Source organism: Lathamus discolor, chromosome 6, assembly GCF_037157495.1.
Source record: "Lathamus discolor isolate bLatDis1 chromosome 6, bLatDis1.hap1, whole genome shotgun sequence".
Lineage (NCBI taxonomy): Eukaryota > Metazoa > Chordata > Aves > Psittaciformes > Psittacidae > Lathamus > Lathamus discolor.
Window position 1 is genome coordinate 73,452,300 of NC_088889.1, and position 18,627 is coordinate 73,470,926.

The following is an 18,627-nucleotide window of genomic DNA, read 5'->3' on the forward strand; positions in this document are numbered from 1 at the left end:
TTCTCCTGTTTCAGATTAAACCCATTCCCCCTTGTTCTATGGCTACAGTCCCTAGTGACGAGTCCCTCTCCAGCATCCCTGTAGGCCCCCTTCAGATACTGGAAGGCTGCTATGAGGTCTCCACACAGCTTCTTTTCTCCATGCCTTGTCCTTCCTCCTCCTCTTCCTCTCTCCCAGTGTCACCCCAAGGATGGTGGTACCTGGCATGGCTTTGGGACCTGGTTGCTGCCTGGCATGAACCCCGGCAACAGGAAACCCTTGCTGCTGCTGGGGGGCTGCCATGTCCAGAGCCATAGCAGTGACATGGTTTGGCCATGCCGTTGGGCCTGGGAAGCCTATGGGGGCACAGGCTGCTGAGGAGGGATCTGTCGATCTGTCAGCTACTTGGGTGATTACAACTGATGGGCTAAGAAGGTGGCTGCAGGCAAGGCTGCCCCTGTCAGTGCTCAGCCGTGCTCCTGCTGCTGCACCAGTCAAGCATGGAAAGTTTCTTCCCTTATCTCCTCAACTGCTCCCATGGAACACAGCATGGGCAAGGGACAGATGTCACCTATTACATGACCCAGAATGACCAACAAAACTAGGGCACCCCAGAGAGGAACCCCAAAAGTCAAATCCTTCAATTTATGTCTGCAGCCACAACATTAATGGTCCAAAACCAGCTCCATCAGTTCCTGTAGACCCTACATAAACATGCTATGTTTATGTCCTCACAACAGCAGAGTGCCCAGTGCCCATGAGACACTGCACTCCCTTCTGGGGGGTACTTGCACTCTAAGCTGGAAAAAGAGGGATCAGGGATGAATTCAGAGCACATGATGTCTGGCACAGGCTGTGGACCTTTTAAGGTCAAGCTGTGGCTCAATGGCTTGGAGTGATTGCATCTCTTGGCCAGCTCAGGGACAAGCAACCCTGCCTGCACTATGAGCCATGGTGCTCAACATCCTCTCCAAAACAGCTCCCCACAGCTACCCCATAGCTGAAACACACACCTGGGTCCTGCTCCACAGCCCAGCAGGATGATGGACACCTCTGCCAGCATCCCCAGCCCTCTAAGGAAGGGAAGCCATCGCGGGTCATTTTGTGAAGCAGCTTGAACACTTCCAAGCACGTCCATGGCCCAGACACCAGGACCCTGCCAGGATGGATGGAGCTCAGGGAAGATGCTCACTCCCTGCCCATTGTCCTCCCCATCCCTTGAAGAGATGTTGGGCTTGAAATGATGTCCCTGCCTGGTACTCTTGGGGTGGCAGAGGTGACCCGGGTGACAGAGGCTGGAGGTGACCTGCAGCCAGGCTCTGAGCAAAGGGATGATGCAAGGATGGGAGGGAGAGCAAGAAAGACTGTATGACCCACGCTGCCTGCATGGAGAACCCCCCAGCTTACCTTTGCAGGCCTTGCGGTCCGTGATGGACTTGCTGAGGTCCCGGTAGAAGCCCTCCTTGCAGTAGTGGCAGTGCCGCCCCGCGGTGTTGTGCCGGCAGTTGAGGCACACGCCGCCGCTCTTCCTGCCTGAGAGCTTGTACAGCTCCATGTTGAAGCGGCAGCGCCGGGCGTGCAGGTTGCAGTTACAGGCTGCAAGGGAAGGGGAGAGGATGAGGGCTGGGGGTGAGACCTGGGACCCACGGGGGTGAGCTGGAGCTGCCCCAGTGCCGATGAGCAGGACAGGCAGGTCACAGCTGGACCCAATGTGCCATCCAGATGTGCAGCATCAGCCAGTGCAAGGGGGTCAGGGTGGAGGAGAAAGAGCACGTGTAGGGCTGGGGCAGGGCTCGGCTGGAAGCAAGGGTGGGGTGGAGGGGTGCAGATATGGGGTCTGGCAGCAAACCCAGGCACCTGCAGCCCAATTGTCGCCCATCTCCCTTCCCACCCTCATGGGTGGGTGCACTGGCCTTGCTCCTGCTGCCTCACAGGGCAACCTCACCATCAACAATGGAGCCCCCAAACACCTTACATTTAAGGCTCTACCCTGTATGCACGTGTGCACACACATAGCAGCCTACACAGCAACCCCTGTGTGTGTGCACACATGTGTGCACAAACAAATGTGCACAAGGACCTACACAAGCTCATGTGCACATAATCATGTATATGTGAACATGCATACACAAAAACTGTGCCCCTAAATATCCACATACATGCGTACACACGTGTCCATGTGCACCTAAATGTCCCCATACCATTACATGTGCACACATGCACATGCACACACACAGATGTGCACAGAAACAGCTACATGCCATTACACAGAATCACAGAACCACAGACTGCTTTGGGTTGGAAAGGACCTTAAAGCTCATACAGTTCCAACCCCCTGCTATGGGCACATGTGCACATACACAAATGTGCACACACGTGCACAAATGCATGCTCACACACATGCATGAGTATGCATGCACAGATGCTGGCAAACGTGCACATGTGTGTGCTGCTGCAGACCCACACACATGCCGTTCTTTCATCAGCTCCCCCTGCCCTGCTCCAAGTGTACAATATAAAAAGGCAAAGCAACGCCCGCTCCTGCTTAACACTCGCAAAAGGATAATGGGAACAAGATTTCTTTTGGTGAAACACAGCGCCCTTCCCCCGGAGCCAGTAAATTGAGGTTGGGTGAGAGTTTTTCCAGGCCTCCTGTGAAATTCATTAATGTGTCAGACCAGATTTAACTGCTCAGGCCTGGCTTGGCGGGTGTGTGAAGTTGTCTCCCCCACGGCCGGCAGGAGCTTCAGTCCTGCAGATCAAACACTCCCTCACCCGCCTGGTTGTAAGGATGCTGGTGGAATGAAGAAAGAGCAAGCCCCTGCCCTAAAAACAGAAAGAGCCTTTTGGAGGCTTAAGTGAGTGGGGCAAAGACTGGTGCTGGCACCACACGTTCAAACCCTCAGCTCCCCCCGGAGCTCCCCCATGCTGAGATTAGTGTAAAAATCACACGGCAGACATCAAAATAACACTCAGCGTGTTGGTGCCTTGGGGGCTTGTGCCTTTTGAGCTCTTTTTTGTTTGTTTCCCTGGTGATGGTGAAAATAGGGACTTCTGAGGCAAATTCTGCCTCTGGATGCTGGGATGCAGCTCCTGTAGGGAGAAGAGCAAATACTGCCCATGATCCAAGCAGTCTGGGATGCTCTGTGCCAGGGATGCTGATGCTTGGCCAGGCTTTGCCAGGGGCAGGAGAGGTGGTAAAGTACCCCAACATCCAGGCTGTCCTTGCATGCTCTAGATAGCAGGACAGGGACAAGCCAGGTGGTTTGTGCCACTGAACTGAGGCAGCTGCATGGAACTGCAGCAAAGGAGCAATTTTTTGGGTAGAGGGGCCTCGCTATTCCCTTGCATCACTGAAAGGTCAGTTGGGTCACCCCAAAGGGCAGCTCTGCTGTCCCACTGGGAATGCTTGGGGCCACCCCTGTTTGTCCCTGGCATCCTCTGGGGAAAGAGGGCAGATGGCAGCCCAGAGGGGAGTCTATGGGCAGCAGAGAAAGGTCAGGTAAATGATTCGCTGCCCTTGGTGCGGCTCCCTCCCTGTCTCCAGTTTAATTGGTGAGAGAGTAACTGGCTGGGACATTTCACAGCATCACCAAACCTGCTGCAGGCCGGGGGCCCTCCTGGGTGGCACCTTTCCCTGGGAACATGCTGCAGATCCTCCCAGGAGCCAGCTTTTGGGAAGAAACCTCCTCTTGCTGCTGAGCATCATCCTCTCTGGGATGCTGCTGCTGCCCACTCTGGGTTGTTGCTCCCAGTCTGGGTTGGGGGTCAGGAGCCTGCCTCCAGCTGAGCTGGAGCCAAGCCAGGATTTTGGCATGGTCCTGGCCAGCCAAGGCGGGGATCTGGCCAGGCTGGGATGGGTGACTGTCCCCTGCTCAGGGACAGGGTCACACCAGCATGGGATCCATGGTGCAGCCATCTGGCACTAATCGGGGCAGCCAGGTCCCCCTCTTACCCAGATAAATACTTCCCTATTCCTCAGCGCCGGCTAGGTTGCAAGCTCTGTCTGTCTCCCGTTAATCACTAATTAAAGGCTTGAATGTTCCCTGCTGTTTGGGGTATTAATAAGAATTTAATCGCACAGTTTGGGGCTAATTATGTGGTAGCTTGCTTCCGCCCTCATACAGTATGCCCAATTAAACAATCATATGACCAATTAAACAATCACAACATCTAATAATTTGCAATAATAGACTAATTACATGTTGATACCTTGCAATGGAGCAACGTTCTGTCCCCCTTTTGATGGTGGTTGAACCCCTGCCCAGGCTCTGGCCACCCCACATTTCCTCCTCCAGTCTGCTGCGGGTGAAGAGTGCAGGGTGATGGCACAAGGCGGTTTGGGGCAGGAAGCCCGGCACAGGACAGGCAGCGCTGTGCACCAGGGCACACGTGTGGCAGGCAACGGATGGAGCCCGCAGGGCAGGAGCATGGCTGCCGGCCCTGCAAATTCCCTGGGAATAATTAGGGAAGGCAGCCGGCTCAGCGAAACCCTAGACCTGCCGCTGCTGCCAACCCGCAGTGGATTCAAGCTACGCCCCTGCTTTGGCTGGAGGAGAGCCCGGGGCAGGATGAGGCTGCACCTCCACCCTGGGATGGGAACCGAGACCCTTCCCTCCCATCCACACTGCCCCTCCTCATGCGGAATGTGCTTGGGAAAAGAGGGGCCAGGGCTCATGCCTCTGCTGCCAAGAAGCAGGAGGAGAAGCAGAAGTGGTGGAGAGCCCTCCCTGAGGGGCTGCAAGGGGCAAGGCTGAGCCACTCCAGCCCCAGCCAGGGAGGAGCAGGACTCAAGATGCTCAGACAAGTGTGAAACCCCTACATCACAGTGGCTGGCTACTCCCAGCACTCCTGCCTTGGCACCTGCTGTCCATGTGGTGAAGCATCCCAGCAGACTGGGGGTTCAGGGGGATGCTGCTCGCTTGCCACCTCCCGAAGCCACCACCAACCCGAATCACTGCCCACTGTGCTCCCAGGGAAGTACCGTGCTTGGTGCTGCTGTTTTCCAGCACATATGCTAGGGAGAAGGTGAGGAGCATCCTGCCAGAGAAGGGGCTGCCAACAGCACAGATCCTGCTCCGGGAGTAAAACAGGCCAGGGCAGCTCAAGGGAGCGTTTCTGAGATGATTTTTGCATGGGAAGTACTGAGATAGAAGAAGAAAGTAAAGATGTACAAGAAGGGGCAGAGGACATGGGGGAAGCACATGGTATCCTCTAAATCCCGTCACCGCTCTGATGATCGGTGTTTTCAGGCTCTGGAATCCCAGATCAATCTCCACAGCCCTCCGGCCCAGAGTAGAGGGAGCAGCAGCCAGCGAGGTCCTCCCAGGAGGGCGCAGCCCCTCCTTCCTCACCGAACCCCCTGCATCAGAGCCAGCCCCGTGCATTATCCCAGTGCTCCGGGAGCGCTCCCGCAGCGGCGGCCACAAAGGGAACAAGAGCTCCCGCATCCCCAGCGACTGCATCAATTACTTCCAGTGGCTGCCCTGTGCTAATCCGCTTCCCCCTCTTCTCCAGGACGGGGTTAGAGGGTTGCCTGCCAGGGGGCGGTGACAGGCTGCCCCTGAGCAGCTCCGCATGTGCAAGCAGTGGCGGGGAGGAGGAGGAGGAGGCACAAGAATAAAGCTGATGCATCTCATGTGGGGAGTTCGGGACTTTGGCGATCCTGCTCGCACTGGCCACTCTGCTGGGATTAACCTTCACTGAGGGGCTAAAAGCTGGAGGGACACATGGAAGAGGACACGTGTCTCTCCTTCCTGCCCTTCTCTGTCCCGTTTTGGGCAGGGCATGGCAAAGCATCCTAATATCGGCAGGGCAAACACCTAGTGGGACATTCCGCCCTTTTGGGGTATCAGAGAGCCCCCTGTACCCATGGACCAATTGCACCACTCTCTAACCACCAGACATAGAGCCATGCACCCTGCGACATGGAGCAGGCACTAGGCCCTCTTGCCAAGCCAGCAGTGTGGTAAATCCACTGTCACCATCCTGGCTGGTGACATCCCCAAACCTGCCTGCTTGCCAAAGCCGTGCTGACACCCCCAGTGCCGCAGCACAGCAACATCCCCGTGAACTTCATGGCCACCCCATGGCAGCCATGGTGGGGTCGTGCCCATTGCCCATGCTCAGACCTCAGCCATCATCTGCCTGTTTCACCTCCGCATTTCCCACCCCAGCCAGAGGCAGAAATTCTTGTGAAGTAAAAAAGTCTGTCCTCAGCTGTGTGGATGATGTCCCAGCACTGTGACATGGTGCAGGACATAAATCTGTCCTCATGCCAGAGCAGGTAGAAACCCCTGGATGGGGGCAAACCCTCCTGCAGGATGCTGGGGAGCACAGAGCCAGAAGAGGTGACACTCCAACACCACCTGAAGCTGTACCAGCCCCATGGCTCCATCGAAATGTCCTTTTGGGGTGTTGTAGCCCCCAGGCCTGCCCCTTAGCTGCCAAGCTCCTGCATCCATCCACCCTCCTCCTTCTCACCCCTCCGTAGCCGCACATGATCAACCACCACCACACGCCAGCATCACCGATGACCGGCTGCAGGATGGAGTCTGAAAGCCCGCAGCCCTGGGCTGAGCAAAGGGAACTTCCCTGGCAGCCTCTCCTTTTAATTGGTACTAATTGCTGCATCTGTTCATGCTGGCTGCAGAGATGTCATTGTTGAAAGGCACAGAGGGGAAGGCTCGGGGAGCTAATCCAGCTTTCAGCAGCTAAGCCCTTTGGAGGCGGGTGACGGAGAAGCTCTTTTCAGGTCCCTTCAGAGAGGGCACAAAGCCTGAGAGGGGAAAGGGAGAAAGAAGGGGAGCGAATCAACAGGAAAAAACTACTTTCACACGCAACTCGGGGAAGGGTTTTTGTGCAGGAGGCTTGTTGGGGGGCAGTTTGGAGGGACTGCGCTGTGCCCCCGCCTCCTCTTCTCTCTCTCTTTTATCTTTTCAGCCCCATCTGCCAAAAGGGTGAGGCAGCTGAGGGCAGTATGCTCAGGAGCACAGCCCTGCAGTGCAGGACCTTCACTCCGCGATGGCCAAGATGAACAGAGGGACAGCAGATCTGCAGATACACCCCTCAGTTTAACCTCTTCTGTGCCAGCAGAGCCACTGCCACTGCCATCACCCTGCTGTACTGGAGGACTTGATGGCGAGGCAGATGCGCTGTGGGGTGCCCCAAGGGTTCTCAGGTTGAGGTCCTTCTTTTTATCCCAGTGGGTTTCCATGGGTTCACTTCCATCCAGAGCCCCTCCCCTGGAGGCAGCAGCCATGGGCAGGGTGCAAAGTTGATGGCTTTTTTTCTGAGCTTTGCTCAGAAACTCATCTTCTGAGATGAGACAAGTGGGAGAATGCAAAGGCTGACACATTCCCACAGGGAGTGAGGTGGTTTAAAGCACTGACTCCAGCACTTGCTTTGAGCCTGCTGCCTTTTTAGCCATTCTTAGAAGAAAACCACTGTAACATATATATGTATATATATACATATATATATATATATATATAAGCTGACAGCTGGGATCTCAACAAGACATCGATCACAAATACTAACAAGTCCCCCTGACCTCTGGCACATCCACTGAGCCTTTCAGGGGCTGATTAATGGTACAGCTTTCCCTCGTCTCCATCCTTCCGCCACCCCCTGGGACCCAGGCTCCAGGCCAGGAGGAGTGAGGGGCTGTTCCTCCCTCTCCCAGACCATTGCAGGGCTGTGGCATTCCCCAACCCCATCCCAAACCAGGACAAAAGAAAAAAACCTCCACCAAAATCTCACAAAGAGTCAGGAGTGGGGGAGCTGAGCAAAGCCAGTATGATAGTTTGGAACCACTTCATTTCCATGACAATATTTTTAACCTCTGCAAGGACAGACAAGCTAAAACCACCACGCAAAGTGCCATGCCAAACCCCTCATGAATGGTAAAATGTTGACTCAGATATTTCCTGAGTCTCTGCCCGGTTTTGCTGCCTGCTCCCTACCCCACAGCACATCTCATGGGGGACCACTGTGACTCCCCTTCCTGGCCCAGGGACAGCTTTTTGATGCCCAAGGGAAACCCCCTAGATGGGCATTGTGCATCCGCACCGAGGTTTGCTGACCTGCTGGAAGACACTGCTGAGTTTTTGGAGTGTTTCAGTGCTTTGGCCCATGGCAACTTGCTGGAGGGCTGGGAAAGGCTCAGCTCAGCAGAGACAGGGCAGATGCTTGAGCCTTTCCAAGCTCTCCAGGGAGGGGGATGCTCCCCAGTACCTCCGGGCAAGCACGCTCTATCACTTTGGCTCAGCACCCGTCTCTTTCGCCCCCAACAGCCCATTTAAGGGTTTCAACACGGTAAAAAATGCAAGTGAAAAATGAAATCTCACTCACCGAGACACTCATTGGCCTCACGAGCCGTGGCTCGCTGCCAGGGTCGATCATAGTGGAAGGGCTTGCAGCGGTCGCACTCAGGCCCCTCAGTGTTGTGCTTGCAATCACACACCAGCTTCTGCTCCTTGTCCTTCACACAGCGCGCCGCATGCCCATTGCACTTGCAGCGCCCGCCAACCTGCAGCTCCCCTACCGCGTAGTAATACGGGGTGGAGCTGGTGCCCCCCTCGTCCTCCCCAGCATCCCGGCTGCCCAGGTCACGGAAGAGGTGCGGGCGGCTGAAGACCACACGGATGTCAGTGGCCGTCACCCAGTCCTGGAGCACGGGGCTGCTGTCGAAGTCCTGGGCAGAGGGTCGCCCATCAAGGGTGCTGAAGGCAATGAGCCCACCGGTGAGAGGGTAGAGGTCGGTGAGGCCATCGGTGCAGAGGGCCTCCTGCTCGTTCTGCTTGGTGACAGTGGCTTTGCTGGGCTTGCCGTAGATCTTACGGCACTGGGAGGAGTAGTACTGGTACGGCACCCAGGTCTTGCCGTAGTCCATGGACTTGAGGATGGCGGTGGATTCTGGCCGGGGAGAGCAGAACTGGAGGCTGACATAGACCACCTCAAACTTCTTGCCGAGGGAGAGGGTGAGGGTAACATTCTGGGGTGAGTGGTGGAGGGTCTCAGAGCGCCAGCACGTCATATTGGATGCGGTGTTGAGGTCGGTCAGGTAGGCAGGCGGGTGGGCTCGGCGCGGGTCCGAGGCATTGCAATGCCGTGTTGGGGGCTTCCCACACGTGCTGGAGGCTTGGACCTCCTTCCCGAAGGCGGCATTGACGAATTCAGGGATGCAGCGGCGAGGAGCACCACTCTCATCGTAGCAAGGGTCCGGGAGGGTCTGCTGGGCCACGAAGGGGTTCACGGTCTGGGAGAGGCCCAGCATGGCAGTGGTGAGGAGCAGGCGCAGGAGCTGCAGGACCTCCATCCTCCCGGGCGAGGGAAGTGGCTCCTCCCTGGGTGGACAGCAAAGAGAGAGAACGGCTCCTGCAGCTCTGCCATGAGCAGCACAACCGCAGCACTGCTCACACAGGAGGCTGGTAAGGGATGGGGAACACCCCTATGTCTGCCTCTCGACCTGTGCTCACCCTCCCACCCCACACTTACTGATGTAGCCTCCTGGGCATGCAGCAAGGAGGTGAGTACTTATCCACACTTATCCCTTGCTGCTCATCAGCAGGAGCAAAATACCAAGGATGGGAGGTAGGTAAGAGCTGGGGAGACCTTTCAGCTGTGACAGGAGCTGCAAACCCAAGTTACCCAACCACAGCCTGAAACAGTTCCTACCAGGGTGGGAGAAATGAGCACCAGTGAAAACACTTTGTGGGGGCATTTTACAACAGGCAGGAGCTCGCCAGGATGAAGGCTTTGGGTCTAGCACCACTTTCCCTGCTGTGCCACAGCCCAAGCAAGATCTCAGTAGCCTTGGGCATGGTAGCTTTCCTGAACCAGACACTAGATCCCTTCCAAATCCCACCACTACACTGCCCGAGTATTCCCACTGGCAAAAGAAGGTTACTCTGGCCTCAGCCCCAGACACCGAAGTCTGGGACTGGCCTGTCTGTTAATGGAGGGAAAGGTAAAGACCATCATTGTCCACATTCGAGTGTCTTCTCCAAAAGTTTTGCAGTGACTGATAGAATCTAGAGGAAAGCCATAAAGTAAATACTTGAATGTTCAGTTGGTGGTAGCTGATAAACTTGGACAACGCTCACCAGCAACATTTGACGTAACTTTGGATTAAATCAGCTTGAAGGTGCTTGTGAACACCTGGCAGAATATTTTGAGGTGCACTGGTGTAGCGCACCCATGACTCCGCTCTTCAGGTGAGATTTAGGGTCCTCTGCACTTTCACCATAACCTGTTGCAATCACTGGATTGCTGCTATGAAAATACATTTCAGACCCAAACAGCTGTGCAGATCAGATGGGGATTTTTGACCAACAGGGAAATAGTGCAATAGGTTTCAAACAGTATAACCTACACTTGCTTCATTAGTTACTATTATCAAGGGCCTGTAGGGACAGGACAAGGGGGAATGGCTTTAACCTGACAGAGGGGAGACTGAGATGAGCTCTTAGGCAGAAGCTCTTCCCCGTGAGGGTGCTGAGGCGCTGGCGCAGGGTGCCCAGAGAAGCTGTGGCTGCCCCATCCCTGGCAGTGTTCAAGGCCAGGTTGGATGGGGCTTGGAGCAACCTGGTCTAGTGGAAGGTGTCCCTGCCTGTGGTATGAATGAACTTTAGCATTGCTCCCAACCCAAACCAGCCTGGGATTCTGAGTGACTTGGATTTTGTGCTTCACTCAAAGAATGAAGCCCTGTGCCAACAGCACGATCCAGACACAGCAGATGTTCTGCTCCCCATCTACACCCCCCAACACCACCCTGGCCTGTCCGGCTGCCACTTGGCCTGAGGAGCCTGGCAGGGGATAGCCCATTCGAAATGATGAAGGGGGTTTGGGGTTTTTTGCTTTATTCCCTTTCACAATAAAACACCAAGGAGCATGGCTTTGAAGGGAAGCTGCCTCTGTCCAGCTGCCAAACAACTAACGGGGGAAGCTCCTCCCTTCCCAGCCACTCTCAGGCAGGCAGCCACTGCATGCCCAATGAGGAGGGAGCAGGGACAAGGGTCTCAGACCATCCCTAGACATCTCCCCCAGGACAAATCCCGGCCCTGCCACCTCCACACTGTTTCCTCACCACTTAATCTGCTGATGGAAAAGGAGATGCTGCCTGCTGAAAAGCCAGCGGCTCCCTTGGTGGTCTCTGCATCGCCCAGGCAGCATGTCCCTCACTGTGTGGCAGCACTACAGAGCTCTTTGGGGACACGGCAGCCCAAGATGAGGGATGCTGTCTCTGGGGTGCCCAAAGCACTGACAACCCCCTATTCCACAGGAGCAGAAGGGGCATCAGGGATGTGGCTATTACCACAGCGGAGGAAGCACCGTGTCCCAAGCACAAGGCAGTGAACAGCATCCCCACTACAGGCAGCTGCCTCCAGGGCAGGAGGTGAAGCCATGGTTTCTCCCAGCTCCCCAGCATCTGCCTGTCTGGGAACTGCTGAATGAAGACAGCCTCTGGTTAACCCCTCAATACAATCCTGATGGAACCATCCCCAGCACCAGCCTAGTGCAGAGCAGCAGGCAGTGAACCAGAGCCCCTGCCAGCCCACAGGGCTCCTGCACTCAACCCAGCACTGGGCCCCCCCTGCAATGCCAGCACTACCTGACCATGCACATACCTGCAGAGACCAGCATGGCCCTTCAGTCTTGTGATGCTGCAGCTTGCCCAACATGCCATCCAACTGCACACCCCACAGAGGGGACCCGGCTGGGTGCAGCCACCACCACCTCCCATCCCACCAGCGCCAGGGCAGCACATGGGACCAACACAACCCCATCAGAAGAAAGGAGAAACCCCGTGGGATGCCATAGAATCTGCGTCAATTCACTCCAGGGGGACTTGGGTGCATCAAACAAGGCACACACCACCTCCTCTGCTACATGGTAGCAGGATGACAGGAGTAGGGCCATGTTCAGTGTGCCACCCGCAAAGGCCTTTGAATTCCTGGTAAGACACAAAGGCAGAAAGAAACCCCGAAACCCCTGCCCAAAGGGGAGAGATAGCACCCGCACCCAGTGGTGGCAAGGGAAGAGCCCAGAGACGAAGGTGTTTATGAGCAGGGCTAGGGCAGCAGGTCTAGGGCTCGGACCAGGGTTACCACTGCTTTTTGGACACTTAGGGGAACAATCATCTCCTACCCATCCTCCCCATCCGATGGGAAGCTCAGTCTGTCCTGCCTGCTGTAGCATGGTGCAAGCCCCAGAGCTTCAGTGGGCAGCCTTTGGGGGCTCTGCTCCTGCCGGGAGCCAGTGCTGGCTCGTTGGTGCTGTGGAGGCAGGGCAGGAATGGAAATCATTATCATCCGTGAGACCACACACAGACACGCGCGCTCCGCGCCCGGCTCACCCCATTATCCTGCTGAAAGAGAGCTGGGGCCACTGGTCTCTGCGGGCCTCACCTTGTATCGGAGAGAAGCCACAGCATGCTCCTCTTATGCATATTCAGCATGACCCCGCACTGCCAGCAAGCTGCCAGGGAGGCCTTGCAGTGGGGATTTCTCTCCCCGGCCCCTATCTTTCCCTGCTTTCCACTTCCCATCTTCACTGCCCCTGGGTTCAGTGCAAACAGAGATGGTGCTGACTGAGGAGGGAGAAACGTCACATCCCTGGCGGTGTTCAAGGCCAGGTTGGACGGGGCTTGGAGCAACCTGGTCTAGTGGAAGGTGTCCCTGTGCATGGCAGGGGGTTGGAATTGGATGATCTTAAGGTCCTTTCCAACCCAAACCAGTCTGGGATTCTGGGATTCTTTGAAATGGAACAAGCCTGTTGGCACAAATCCAGCACAAGGAGGGGGTGCAGCTCCCAGTGGCAGCACCCCAGCGGTGTCCCCGGCAAGGCTCTCAGGAGGCCGCCAGCAGCACCACAGGGCTCACCCTTCCTGAGGAAGCGACTCCGCTCCGAGCTCCTCCCCAGAAGCGGCTGCATTTCTGAGGTGGGCAATTTCCTCCCTCCTCCGCTCGGGAACGCTAACAGCCATGCGGCTTGGAAGGAAGTCATGCTGTCGCAGCGCTTCACAAGTGCTTTAGAAAGGAAAGGATCAGCTACTGCTTTCAGTGCCTCCACACCCCTGCTCCCTACAGCAACATGCTTCCCAAGTGTCCTCAGCGTTTCCCTGCCTTGCGGGAGGTTTGTCAGGGTGCTGCTCCAGCCCGCATTGGGTTCCCCTTCCCATCATCTTCCCTGGAGGCAGTGCTGCCGAGAGCAATGCCAGGCTCCAGGGCTCTGGATGCCGACCCATCAAGTGGGAGCTTGGTCCCCAAAATGGAATGCATGAGGCAAATACAGGTGAGCCAGGGCAAAAACAACAGAATTCCCCAAATACGGATGCTGGTGCCTACAGCGGGCCTAGGGTTACCACCCAACTGACCAGGGGCCATGGCAGCTTTGCAGAGGTAATTACAGGATTAAGTGGAACGACGTCCACTTACTGGGGAGGGAAGGAGGTTATTAGGCAGATTTGATCCCAGGACCTTTGTGGCATGAGAGCAGCCTTCTCCAATTAAAGCTGAGTGGGAAGGTGTGAGCAGCCTGAGCAGTGCTCTGCCATCTGCTGAGCCCTGCTGCGCAAAAGCCTGGGCTTATGGGGCAGGGATGGGTAAAGCCATAGACTGGGAAGGGGAAAGCCCTGAGAAAGGGCAGGAAATGGTGCTTCCTTCCTGCCAGGGTCCTGCATGGCTCCCCCAGGTCCTTCCCAACACCACTGGCATGGCACAGTGGGCTGGGTCTCTCCTCTCGTGGATGGGGTGTTGGCAGCACCCGAGGAAAGCATGTGGTCTTACATGGTCAAGATGGGGATGCCTGGAATCCAGGAGGTGCCACATCACAGGGACAAGGTCCCTGGTGCTAGCACAGGGTAGGGACAGAGCCATCCATCCACCCAGGGCACAGAAAAATCCCTCATGGCATGGCACAGCCAGGGCGCAGCAGGCAGAGGAACCCACAGGCAAGGGGCAGAGCACCCGAGTACTTGAGGGGATCCAGCAACTACATCCAAAGTACTCGAACAGGGCTGATGGGCGCTGCTCATCCCTGCAGGGTGCCATCCCCAGTAAAGCCCACCAGCAGCTCTGAGCAGAAGGGCAATGAGGGGACAGGAGGGGACCCAAAGCAGAAGAATGATGTGCTCAGAGAAACTGTAGCCAAGCCCAAACAGCCAGAGCATGTGCTTTAGCCAGGATGTACCTGCTACCATGCCTTGCACATTCCCTCCTCATCATGAGCCCTTTCTAATGAGGTAATCCCCACTACCTGTGCTGTTGGAGTCACCCACTGCATATCTGCTCCAGCTCCATGAAAAGGACCCATTTTGGGAAGCTACTGGGATCCCCAAGTCCCCACCACTTCCATCCCATCCACAGGCACCAGTTCCCCACCCACCACACTGATGCTAGCTGGGGGATGCTCCATCCCCCCACCCAACCAGCAGAACTCATCAGGACCAAGCTGTGCTCTGGCCATGGATAAATCATTCCATGTGTTGCTGGGACAAAAAGCACAACTGAGAAGTATTTAAAATGAAAGGAAAAACCCCGTGCAGCCAAGACGCTGGGACTGGGCTTGGCTTTCCAGCAGGAGGGAGCACATGTGGTGGGGAGAGGCCAGAGGGATGCGGCACGGAATGCTGATTGCCTTCCCAGCCACTAATGGAGCAACCAGTGCCCACTTGGGACGCAGCTAATGGCACCGAGAAGATGCCTCACTTTGCTCTACAGGCTCCTCCTCCCTTCTGATATTTAAACATCAGAAGCTTCCAGCAGCATATGGATCCGCATTCATGGAGCCAATCACTCTGCACAGCCCCTCGGGCTTCCAGCCCCTCTTCCCAAGGGTCCACGCATCTCACGTGGGCAATTACACAGCAGCGTCCTTCTGCAGAAGGCACCGCCGGCACTAGGTATCACAATGCTCTCTGGCAGGCTGGAGCCAGCAGTACACAAGCCATATGATACCTCAGCAGTGCCAGGAGACACACACAAATTACATTGCACGCAGGAAAGGATGGGCCAGATTCTGACCTCAGCCCTTTGGCATCATCCAGCAGTAACTCCATTCACATCACGCCAAACCAAGACGTAAGCGACTCCATTCAAATTTACACTGGCATACCTGTGGTCAGAATCTGGCCTGGCTTGAATTAGCTGCAGCCTGACGTTACAAAAGGCAGAAACGGAGCCCAGATTTCCTGGGTTATCGAAAACAACCAAAAAGAATAAAAACACAAAAAGAAATCCACCATGAAGCAAACAGTCCCCAGGCTACTCCGCCATGTGCACAGAGCTGTCAAAGGCTGGATGTTCACATCCATCCCTGCTCACCCATTTTGGTAGCTCATAAGTCACACTGGCCATGGGAAGGAGAGTCCCCCATGGGTGCCCTGCTCCTGCTCTGCTCGCCAGCAGCCCTAGGACAGATGGTCCCGCTCCTGGGAACAAAGATTTCAGCACGGAATCATCTACATGCTGTGGATCTGAATCCGTTTTGCTGAAGCACTCTTGCATCCTTCAGCCAGCACAGGCTGGGGATCTCCTCCTTGTGCTCCCAACACAACATTGGCTCAAGGAGGCATCTGGAGCCCTGCAGGAGCAGAAAACACAGCTGCCTTGTTGCTACCCTGTTAACCCCCATTACTGCTTGACTTGCAGCATCACCCAACTCTAATCCCACCCCAGCTCCCTGAACCCCTTGCACAATCCTGCCACACCATGTGCTCCCCAGGAGCATCCCTGGAGGTGCAGAGGGTTTTCCTCCTGCTGCTCCCAGCAGATGCACGGGACTTGCATGGTCCCAGCCTAGAAGTCCTCATTGCTTCAACCTCTTTCCACTCCTCCATACGGGAATACAGTGATCTGGTTTCCATAACGTCCCTTGTTGCCTTTTCACAACATGCCGGGCACAGATGTTGAAAATAGTCTGGATGAATATTTAAAATGGCATTCAGAGATGACAGCATTTGGCTGACTTTGAAAGATCTCTCACATCGGGTCGAATATGGCTCACGACAATGGGGCCGGAAACACGCTGCACTTTGACATCTCAGCTTTAGCTTTTTTGTTTTACCCCCTCTCTGGCTGTTGGTAGGATATTTCATGCCCCGGTGTCCCACAGCCTGTTGCTTGAGTGCCAGCCAAGTCTGCAGCCTTTGGAAGAGGCTGTCACGTATATTTTTCAACATCACAGGGCAAAGCGGAATATGGAAAATCTGTCGCGTTTCCATACGGAGCGCAAGTGTCCTGCGCAGGCTCAGGGAGGGGCTCGTGGGGGCACAAAATAATTGCTTCCTTATGGAGCAGGGCCTGACTAACAGGGAGGGGTAACAGAAGGCAGAGGTGCAATGGACACCCTCAGCATGGCGGCCTCTTCTCTGCCGAAGGAAGTCGAAGCCATCTCAGTGGGTGCCCCAAGGTCTGTGCCTATGCTCACCTCCTTCCAGGCTGGGAAACCCTGCTCAGACCCACACCACCAGCTGCCACCCAAGGCGGGGCCTCTGTTCCAGCCAGCTCAGGCTGAAGACACCATGCTCTGATGCCAAGGAGCAACAACATCCTCAGCCCAGACTCCTAGCAGTTTGCAGTTTTGGTGGGCTCCTCACTTCAGGCCACAGCGTGCTCAGCTGCATCCCTGGGCTCAGCTTCGTTCTTCTCTAGGCTGCAGACTCACTTTGGCTCCTTCCCAGCCCAGCATTACACCTGCCCTCTGCTCTGCAGGTACCAACTCGCCCTTGTTCCATATACAGGCAGAGGAAGAAGGGATGTTGGGACCCCCACAGACCACCCTGTGCTTGGACCACAGGACCTCCTGTCCCCTCACCAGCTTGCTCCAACCAGGTGGTCAGAGCAGCACACCAGCTCCCTCTGTTTTATAAATGGGATATTGCTAGGGGGAAAAAAAAAAAAGAAAGCCAAAACCAACAACAACAACAAAAATAATAATAATAATAAAAAAACAACCAACAAAAAGAGTAGCCACGCATCCATCCAAATGCCTTGGAGGGTGGTTTTGGAGCACAGCTTAAGCCACATTCCTGCTGCACTGGTTGCAGGGAGCTCCAGCCTCTCATGTCTTTGAGAGTGGGTAACAGTGAACTCAGCCAGGGAAGAAGGATCTGTGTCATTTCCATGTCCAGGGTTGGCACATCCAGGTTTACACTCAGTATCATCTCAGGTCTGAAACAAATGGCATGGTTGGAGGTGGGAATGCTCGGCCCCTCAGCAGGTAGAGGAGAGCCCATGCATAAACACTGCCTAGATGAGCATCCAGCCAGCAGGACCCACAAGCTCTGGCTCCTCCCCACGGGGCCTTCCTCACCTACCTGCTCAGTGAGAGCCAAGCGAGGCAGCAGACTGCCGAGCACCACGTTCCCCATCACACCAGTTATTCCTTATCCCAGGAATGGTATTTCCACCCACCCACTCCCCGGTGGGCCAGGAAGCTGTGGGAGGGACAGCGCTTTGAAGGAACGAGGGTTCAGCAGCTCCAAGACAGAAAAGCAGAAACTCCCAGCTTCCCTTCTCCCTGTGCCAACACCCGCTCCACGTGCCCTGGCTGGAGCTGCATGCCCTCATGTGGGGCAGGGTGCTGGGAGTGCCGAAGGGGTCTCAGCCTGGCCCCAGGACCGCAGCACAGAGGGAGCCGTTTCCACAGGGAAGCCCAGCTCTGAGCTGCCCGGCATAGGTGTCCCCCGGGGCAGCAGTGTCGGGAGGGGAGCAGCGATAACCCCAAGCCTTGGCTGGTGGCAAGGCTGAGGACACACTACCAAGGTGCCCAGTGGCTTTGTGCTGGTGGGGACCTTTGGAGCGGGTGAAGGCCTCACGCAGGCGCTGCGGGCAGCACGTGCGTGCCCCGTGCCAGGGCACTGCAGGCGGTGCCTGGCAGCGCTTCCGCACCGGGTGCCCCCGGCAGCCTGGCAGCAGCGGGAAGGGGATCAGACACCGCGGGCCTCCGTGCAGCGCCGGGCGCCCCGCGTCCCCCGCCCGGCGCGGCGGCTGCGAAGCGAGCGGAGCCGGGTCAACGCGCAGAGCGGCGGCGGCTGGAGACAGCGGGGCCGTGCCCAGCTGCGGGCAGGCGGGCAGGCGGCACCCTGCTCCACCGCGGGGAGGTCCCGTTAGCAGCGGTGAAAGGATGGAAAGGGAAATAAAGGGCGGGAGGGGGGCGAGGGGGGGGGGAAGAGGGAGGAATAAAAGGCAGCGAGGGAGGGAGCAGAGCAGGAGCCGCTCGGCCGGGAAGTTGGAAGAGCAGCTTACCCCGGGCGGGCAGGTAGCAGGGTCAGTCCGGGCAGCAGGTCCAGGAGCGAGAGGAGCCGGGGCCGCAGCAGCAGCGGGGCGGGCGGCGTGGGACAGCTCCCCCTTCCCTTGGCTGATCGCAGCACAGGAAAAAAGGGGAAAAAAACCCCAAACCACCAAAAAAACCACCCCCCCACCCTCCCCCCCCAAAAAAAGAAAGAAAAAGGAAGGACCCCCCCCTCCCAAAAAAAAAAAAAAAAAACACCAAAACAAAAAAACCCACCAAAAAACTCCAGCAATAGCAAATTGCCAAGGAAGGTGGGGGAAAGAGAAAGCAAAATAAAGTGAAATAGTGCGAAGAGGGAGGGCTGCTCCCGGCAGTGCGGGCGGGTCCCCAGCGCCGTGCCCGCAGCCGGCC

General features: G+C 56.3%; 1 protein-coding gene across 1 annotated transcript in view; it reads right to left on the minus strand.

Moving 5' to 3' along the window:
- NTN3 (netrin 3) overlaps positions 1–18,304 on the minus strand; it is a 31,449-nt gene extending 13,145 nt beyond the window's left edge. Inside the window, exons 1-3 of the mRNA XM_065686186.1 lie at positions 18,231–18,304; positions 8,332–9,326; positions 1,387–1,575 (exon numbers count right to left, since the gene is read on the minus strand). Coding sequence (XP_065542258.1) covers positions 1,387–1,575; positions 8,332–9,298 — 1,156 coding nt within the window. The 5' untranslated portion in view covers positions 9,299–9,326; positions 18,231–18,304. The remainder of the gene's footprint in view (positions 1–1,386; positions 1,576–8,331; positions 9,327–18,230) is intronic.
- Between the last annotated feature and the right edge of the window lie 323 nt (positions 18,305–18,627).